Source organism: Cynoglossus semilaevis, chromosome 15 (assembly GCF_000523025.1).
Source record: "Cynoglossus semilaevis isolate Cse_v1.0 chromosome 15, Cse_v1.0, whole genome shotgun sequence".
Classification (NCBI taxonomy): Eukaryota; Metazoa; Chordata; class Actinopteri; order Pleuronectiformes; family Cynoglossidae; genus Cynoglossus; species Cynoglossus semilaevis.
Genome location: NC_024321.1, coordinates 18,163,504 through 18,171,052, shown reverse-complemented (window position 1 = coordinate 18,171,052; position 7,549 = coordinate 18,163,504). Strand labels below are relative to the sequence as shown.

Sequence of the window (7,549 nt, the reverse complement as noted above, 5' to 3'; positions counted from 1 at the left end):
GCCCCTTGGTAGTGATGAAGACGTGACGTGTCGTAACTCCCCTCTTGTGCAACGACTATAAGACCCCCGTCCTCATCTGGTCCACAGACCAGAGACAGTCCTCACACACACACACACACACACACACACACACACTCTGCAGATTTTACTCGGAGGATTTGAACCGAACCATGGACCTGATCCAGGATCAGTGAGAAGTTTCTGGACGCTGCGTAACTCTGGGTGAGATTCAGAGAGAAGTCGTTAAATCCCGATCTTCTCGCAGCAGTTCGTGTTTATTAACGATGTAAATTCTGTTCAAATCTGTGGCTTTGTTGAATAATTAATTTCTCGTCCTTAAAGTTCGTCGTCAATTCTCTGAAAAGTTTCTCTTTTTTTTTTCTTTTTTTTTTCCTGTACGTTTTATCACCAACTCCCAGACGGTGGTTGTTTGTTAGTACTGCAGTCTTCTGAGTTAGAGTACACGCTAACATGTGGTAGTACTTCAAAGTTTTACTTTTTTTTTTTTTTTTTTTTCAGTCGACCTTGGAACAGACGGGACCTCCGCTCGTCCAATCATGGACCTCCCCGACGACCTCCTCATGTCCAACTCTCCGCTCGTCCAATCATGGACTTCCCCGACGACCTCCTCATGTCCAACTCCACCTCCTTCCCCCGGGTGGCGACACAGATTTATCTGAACGCGTCTGAGCCTCCGTGCCCGGCGTGGCCCCCGATCCCTATGACCACGGTCATACCCACCGTGTACAGCGTCATCTGCGTTCTGGGGATTGTGGCCAACGCTCTGGCCGTGGCCGTGTTGGCGCACGCCAGCGCCTCACGCAGGACGGTGGCCAACACGTTCATGTTGAACCTGTGCGTGTCCGACCTGCTCTTCCTGCTGTCGCTGCCCCTCTGGGCCGTCTACTACTCCCACGGCTACAACTGGCCGTTTGGCCGCGTTTCCTGTAAGATCTGCGGCGTGCTCCACAACCTCAACCTCTACGCCTCCATTTTCTTCATCACGGCGATGAGCGTGGACCGCTACCTCGCCATCGTTCATCCCTTCCGCTCTCAGAGGACGCGCGACCCCGTGCTGGCCCGGTTCACGTGCATCCTGGTGTGGGTTCTGGCCTGTCTGTGCTCCATGCCCACCCTAGTGTTCAGAGACACTCACTACATCGAGTCCCTCGGCGTGGAGGCCTGCGCCATCAAATACCCCAGCCACACCTGGTACATCGCCCTGGTCCTCATGAAGGTCATTTTGGCTTTCCTTCTCCCCCTGCTGGTCATCTCCTGTTGCTACTGCGCCATCGGGCGCCACCTCCTGGGGGGCACGGGGCTGGTGCGAATGCGGACGAAGAAACTTCCCGTCGCCGCGGCCTCCTTCAAATCATCGCAGTCCGCGGAGAACGCCACTAAATCGGACCGACCCCCGACACCCGGCGTGACCCCCAGCTGTTCGGGGGGAGGGGCCCACGAGGGCAGGGGGGTGGAGCGCGTCCTGTGGACGGTGGCGGCCGTGGTCTTCGCCTTCTTCTTCTGTTGGTTCCCGTTCCACTGCGTGACCTTCATGGACGTCCTGCAGAGCGAGTCCTGGTTGGACGGCTGCTGGGTCAGCTGGACCGTCTCCACCCTCACCCCCCTCACCCTCTGCCTGGGCTTCTCCAACTCCACCATCAACCCCGTGGTTTACTGCTTCATCGGGAACCACTTCCGGGGCCGCCTGGGGGGGCTGTGTAAGGGCCTGTGTGCCCGCCTGAAGCCCCGGGGGCCGGACCACCGCCACAAACGAGGTTCCTTCAGCACCAGACTGAGTTCTTTCTCTCGAAAACTCAGCGACCTGAAAGACCTGGCCATCGTGGAGCCCGGCGGTCCTGATTAGACGCCTCCCGGGGGGGGAGGGGGGGTGAGTGGGGGTGAGAGACTCCCTTTATGACTGCGGTCAGTGGTCCTGCCTCACTGCAGGGACGTCAGGGGTTCGAGCTCCAGTTTTAAATTATGGAGTTTTTTTTTTCATGTTGTTTTTTTGTGTATATTTTCTCCAGATTATTTATTCACTCTGAATCTGTGATTATCAACTGGTGGCCCGCAGGCCCAATCCAGGCCGTGAATGGACCCTAAATGTTGAACAAAAAATGTGACTGAACTACATTTGTCCTCCGTGGAATTAAGAAATTAAACTTTCAGATTTCAGCAGCTACAGAAATGAAAAATGAAGATGAAGTTTTCTGTGAAAAGGTCAAAGGTTGTTTGTGTTTGTTTTTCTGTGTATGATTTTTTTTATAAAGATTTGTTTTTTTATTTTATGATAAATATAATATTATAATACAAATTATAAACAGTGTTGAAATGAAATGAAAATAAATCTCCTTCAAAATGTGACGTTTGCTCTCATTTCAAACACGGCGGTGGGTGGGGGGGGCACCTTGACCTGATGACCCCCTCCCACCCTGATGTAGTGAAGTTCTTCATGTCCATGTGTGAAAATGTCAGTTTGTTAAAAAATATAAATATAAATATAAACAAATAAACTAAAACCGTCACCAGGCTGAGACTTCAATTCATTTCCTATTGTTCTGACGCTAGGGGTCGCGCTTTAATCCCTCGTTGTTTGTACTATTTGTTTTCTCGTTGCATGTATGTGTGTGTTTGTGTGTGTGTGAGAGAGAGAGTAATTTTGGTTTCAGGTGTGAAAGTGATGATTGTGATCACGTGACGTGTTCAGGTGGATCCTCGTGAGCTGATTGGTCCTCCGCTGAGACTATAAAAACCCAGCTCCTCTGCGCTGTGGGTGGATGACATCTGTGTGTGAATGTGACGCTGTTGAATTGTTAGAGACTTTGACTGTTTGTTTGTGGGGGTTTTATTTTATTGGTTTTTTTATTTTATTGCTTTTTCAATGTGTTCCGTTTTTGATTGTTGGGAGTTTTGGTTCTGTTTTTGTTTTTTTTTTTATTGTTTTCTGTTTTTGACTGTTGGATTGTTGGGAGTTTTGGTTCTGTTTTTCTCTCTGTTTTTCTTTCCGTTTGTTTATTTTCACTCTGTGCTTCAACGTTACACTGTTCTGCTCTTACAATTCCAACCACTGGGTGGTGCTAATGTGCTGTGGGATCTGTAGCTTGCTCGCCTGCTCACGGCTGCTTAGGCAGACAGGGCCCAGAGGCCCACCGCTCATGATCCCTCTGAGTCTGGGGAGGAGTGTGTGTGACACAGACGGATGACTGACGTGGGCTCCAGGTCCGACATGAACAACAGACGTTCTCCACTGACGGCTCACTCTGAAGAGTGAGAGAGAGAGAGAGAACCGTGGTGGAGTTTGTCTTTCAGCCAGGACGTTCACAGCAGCAGCAGCAGCAGCTCCTGACCAGGGACTAAATTAAGAACTCAGACCCAGAATAGTTTCCTTCTGCTGCAGAGGAGCGGGCGTCGCTGTCACCTTGGTGCAGAGCTGCGGCACAACCGACGTCTGTTAATCAGACGCTCCTTAATGAGACGCAGCAGACGTGACGTGACGTGACGTGACGACGAGTTCCTCTCTGCTCCACAGTATGTTCCTGCACACGGAGCAGCTGTGAGCGACGACATGTGTCACATGACGGAAGATTTAGTAGAGAAGTTGAGGGAATGGTGACTAGCGCCACACGGTGTTACTGCACCTGCCTTACAGCCTTGCTGACTTATCGTTAAGCTCCCCCTCCACGGGCCTCCGCCCCGCGGAACCTTATTTTGAGCACCGTTCTTCTTAAAATGCTGAAATTCTCAATGAAAACAGAAAAATGTTTTTATTTTTTACTTAATTAAAATAAATTCGAAGCTTACACAAACTAGCTAGCTAGGATGTTTTTTTTAAAATTTTTTTGTGCATCCGTGTTTCTTTTCGTACCAAACCGAACCGTGCCGTTCCAGTACCGTCACAGCCCAAACACACCAGATACACCAATACCGGTCTGTACTGTTGCAGACCTGATGCTATCGCTAAATGCTACCAACTCTGGTTGTATTAATTTCACCTGTTAACGTCTTTTTCTGACGTCTCTGACGAAACAAAAAACAAAAAACAAAAAAACGTCTTGGTTCTAAATGACTGCACAACCAAAAATGCCTACAAAAAAATTTCCCCCAGTTTCTGTGACTCAATAGACCGTAATCGCCAACGCAATTATCAAATATATATTTAATTAATTTTTAATATAAATATATTTAAATATATATTTTACTTTTTATTATGTTTTTCAAACCAATTCTACATTTTACAGTTAACAGTGAACGTTCCCTGACGTGGCATCTTCACAGTTAGAAAGTTCTCACGAAAACTGTGAGGAAAAAATATCTTAAAACAAAAACATATAAAAAAATATATAAACATCGAGACTACTATTCTTATTCCTCTTTCTGAGAAACATAAAATTAGCCGCATGTCGTGTAAATATTAAAATATCACAGAAAACTTCTTCTTTTCAAAAATAGAAAACCCACGTAAGCAGAAAAGACGCCAACACTTTCTTCTCGGTTCGCCGCCTGTTTGTCAAATCCCTTTGTTGCTCTCTTTATCGTTGTGGAACCGTTCTGTTTGAATTTTTTGATGTTATTTCCTGTTGAAAAAAAAATACAATCATTTCCTGAAAGAGAAAGAAGACAAACCCACGTTATCTGAGCTCACATCGACACAACCTCGAGAGAAAGAGGAAGGCAGCGAGCATCGACTCAGAAAGGTTAGAGGTTAGAGCAGCTGCAGCGCTCGCTCTCGCTCTCGCTCTCGCTCACCAAAGCTCCTCTGAGCTGAGCTGCAGCAGATCCTGGAAAAGTCCAGAAAAGATCTGCTGGCTGCGGAGAAGTTGATGAAGACGAGGAGAGTCGGGGGGGAAGAGTCGGCACCTGGAGGAGCAGAGCAGAAAGAGCTGGAGCCGAGGAGGTGATGGAGAAGCTGACCGTCTACCACGGGCCCATCGGCAAGGAGGAGGGAGAGCGGCGTCTGTCCATGGACGGACGGGACGGATGTTACCTCGTACGCAACAGTGACTCCGTGCCGGGCGTCTACTGTCTGTGTGTGCTGTGAGTGACGGCTCTGTTGTTGTTGTTGTTGTCGTTGTTGTCAGGTCACTGTGATGTCATTGATGTCTTATCAAAGTCAAAAAGTTTTCAGACAAACACAAAACCTCCGTCTCCTCCGTCTGATTTTTTATTTTTTTTTCTCTAAGAAACAGTTGGTAAAATAATCGTCAGCTTCTGCAGCGTCAGCTTCACCGTTTCTTGGTGTCATTTTTTTGTTTTTTTGTTTTTGTGTTTTTGCTCGGTGCCTTCTGACCTGCATCAGAAAACACACTGACCTCCAGTGTCCGCGGCCGTGACGTGCAACAGAAAATAAAGTCGTGGACTGACAGTGGGGTCACAACCCGCGTCTTTGGTCTGAGGACAGAAAACCACTTCCTTTTAAAAGTTTTGCAGTTTTTTGGTTTTTTTTTTTTAGAAAACAAAACAAAAATCAGAAGAAAAGCTTCAGTCGTCAGAACAGGTTTTCACTCACGTTTAAGGGTTAAATAAAAATGGAACGGTCGACGTAAAGATACGATGATGAAACTCCTGCAGGAGTCACACACGTCGGCCTGACGACGATTCCATTAAATATACAGTTTATATTTTCTAAAGACTCGACTGCAGAGCGACTAAATATATTTTTCAAAGTCAACGTTAAATCCTAGACTTCAGTCGACCGACAAATAAGTGTTTTTATTAAAAACCCAGTACGCAGTACCTGTAGTAATACCCAGTATTTACTGCCTGTAGTAATACCCAGTATTTACTGCCTGTAGTAATACCGAGTATTTACTGCCTGTAGTAATACCCAATATGCACTACCTATAGTAATACCCAGTATGTACTGCCTGTAGTAATACCCAGTATGTACTACCTATAGCAATACCCAGTATGTACTGCCTGTAGTAATACCCAGTATGTACTGCCTGTAGTAATACCGAGTATTTACTGCCTGTCGTAATACCCAGTATGTACTGTCTGTAGTAATACCAAGTATGTACTGCCTGTAGTAATACCGAGTATTTACTGCCTGTAGTAATACCCAATATGCACTACCTATAGTAATACCCAGTATGTACTGCCTATAGTAATACCCAGTATGTACTGCCTATAGTAATACCCAGTATGTACTGCCTGTAGTAATACCTAGTATGTACTGCCTGTAGTAATACCCAGTATTTACTGCCTGTAGTAATACCCAATATGCACTACCTATAGTAATACCCAGTATGTACTGCCTATAGTAATACCCAGTATGTACTGCCTAAAGTAATACCCAGTATGTACTGCCTGTAGTAATACTACGTTTGCACTGAACATATAGAACGAAAACATTTTCTAAAAGTGCACGTCAGACTCTGAGGCCGTGGGTCAAAAACTCAGACGAGCTGAAGACGAGCTGAAGACCCTGCTATTTTCCTGTGGTTTTGACGTGTTTGTTTGAATAGGAAACTTCCAGACCCGCTTTGGTTTTTTTTTTATTTTCACCACAGTCAAAGTTTATTGGCCGTTGATTTGAACGCGTTTTTTTTTTTTTTTTTTTCTCTCTAATCTGTGTGTGAGTTGAAGACCAGCCTTCAGTGGTGACGAGCGCTGTCTGAGAACTTTTTGACTCTGACCATTAAAATCCTCTCCAGGCCGGCGTTCTGGACAGCGTCGGCCAGGATTTGAAGTCAACTCCGGTCGACAAACTCTCTCTCTCTCCGTGTCCGTGTCTGTGTTTGTGTTTTTCTGCAGCTGCCGCGGCTTCGTCTACACCTACAGACTCCACAAGGACGACGTCGGCTCCTGGGCTGCAGAAGTCAGACATTTCATCTGTTTCTTTTTCTCATCACATGCACAATTCTCACCAAGCTTCACACCCCCCACCCTACACCCCCCCCTAATCTGTGTGTGAGTTGAAGACCAGCCTTCAGTGGTGACGAGCGCTGTCTGAGAACTTTTTGACTCTGACCATTAAAATCCTCTCCAGGCCGGCGTTCTGGACAGCGTCGGCCAGGATTTGAAGTCAACTCCGGTCGACAAACTCTCTCTCTCTCCGTGTCCGTGTCTGTGTTTGTGTTTTTCTGCAGCTGCCGCGGCTTCGTCTACACCTACAGACTCCACAAGGACGACGTCGGCTCCTGGGCTGCAGAAGTCAGACATTTCATCTGTTTCTTTTTCTCATCACATGCACAATTCTCACCAAGCTTCACACCCCCCACCCTACACACCCCCCCACACACACATACACACCTACTTGCCCCACTTTGTCGGGTTGTTTTTGGCCCTGGTTTTTTGTCGCGGCCCGATTAAACCAACGAATCTGAGAGAAACACCTTTTTTCTTTTAGTAACGACACTTAAGAAAATGACGGCGCTGCTTTTTCTGTAGCACATTCACACCACCCACCAACCCCCCCGACCCCAACTTAAATATAAAACACCACATCATCAGCGTAGTGGCAGAGCTGGGAGGCACAGAGGTGGGTTTGTCAGCGCTTCTGACGGGACGTGTAATCGAGCGCCGAGGGTTGGAACACATCCAGGGACAT

General features: G+C 46.9%; 2 protein-coding genes across 10 annotated transcripts in view; both read left to right on the top strand.

The window, feature by feature from the left end:
• The first annotated feature begins 75 nt into the window (after positions 1–75).
• On the top strand, positions 76–2,530 carry LOC103391362 (type-2 angiotensin II receptor). 8 transcript variants are annotated; one of them, XM_025063494.1, is made up of 3 exons: positions 76–222; positions 520–560; positions 623–2,530. In XM_025063494.1, exons 2-3 carry the CDS (start codon positions 558–560, stop codon positions 1,862–1,864), a joined length of 1,245 nt encoding a protein of 414 aa, XP_024919262.1. In that variant the 5' UTR covers positions 76–222; positions 520–557; the 3' UTR covers positions 1,865–2,530. The 8 variants fall into 8 exon arrangements, with proteins under 8 accessions (XP_024919262.1, XP_024919263.1, XP_024919259.1 ...); XM_025063495.1 differs by having other exon boundaries at positions 520–563; positions 626–2,530; XM_025063491.1 differs by having other exon boundaries at positions 520–563; positions 614–2,530.
• A 1,993-nt stretch (positions 2,531–4,523) lies between these two features.
• sh2d1ab (SH2 domain containing 1A duplicate b) overlaps positions 4,524–7,549 on the top strand; it is a 24,310-nt gene continuing 21,284 nt past the window's right edge. The window contains exons 1-2 of one of the 2 annotated variants that reach the window (XM_025063313.1): positions 4,524–5,034; positions 7,089–7,152. In XM_025063313.1, coding sequence (XP_024919081.1) covers positions 4,898–5,034; positions 7,089–7,152 — 201 coding nt within the window. In that variant the 5' untranslated portion in view covers positions 4,524–4,897. Of the gene's footprint in view, positions 5,035–6,753; positions 6,818–7,088; positions 7,153–7,549 lie in introns of both variants that reach the window. The other variant, XM_017039186.2, reaches the window with a different exon arrangement.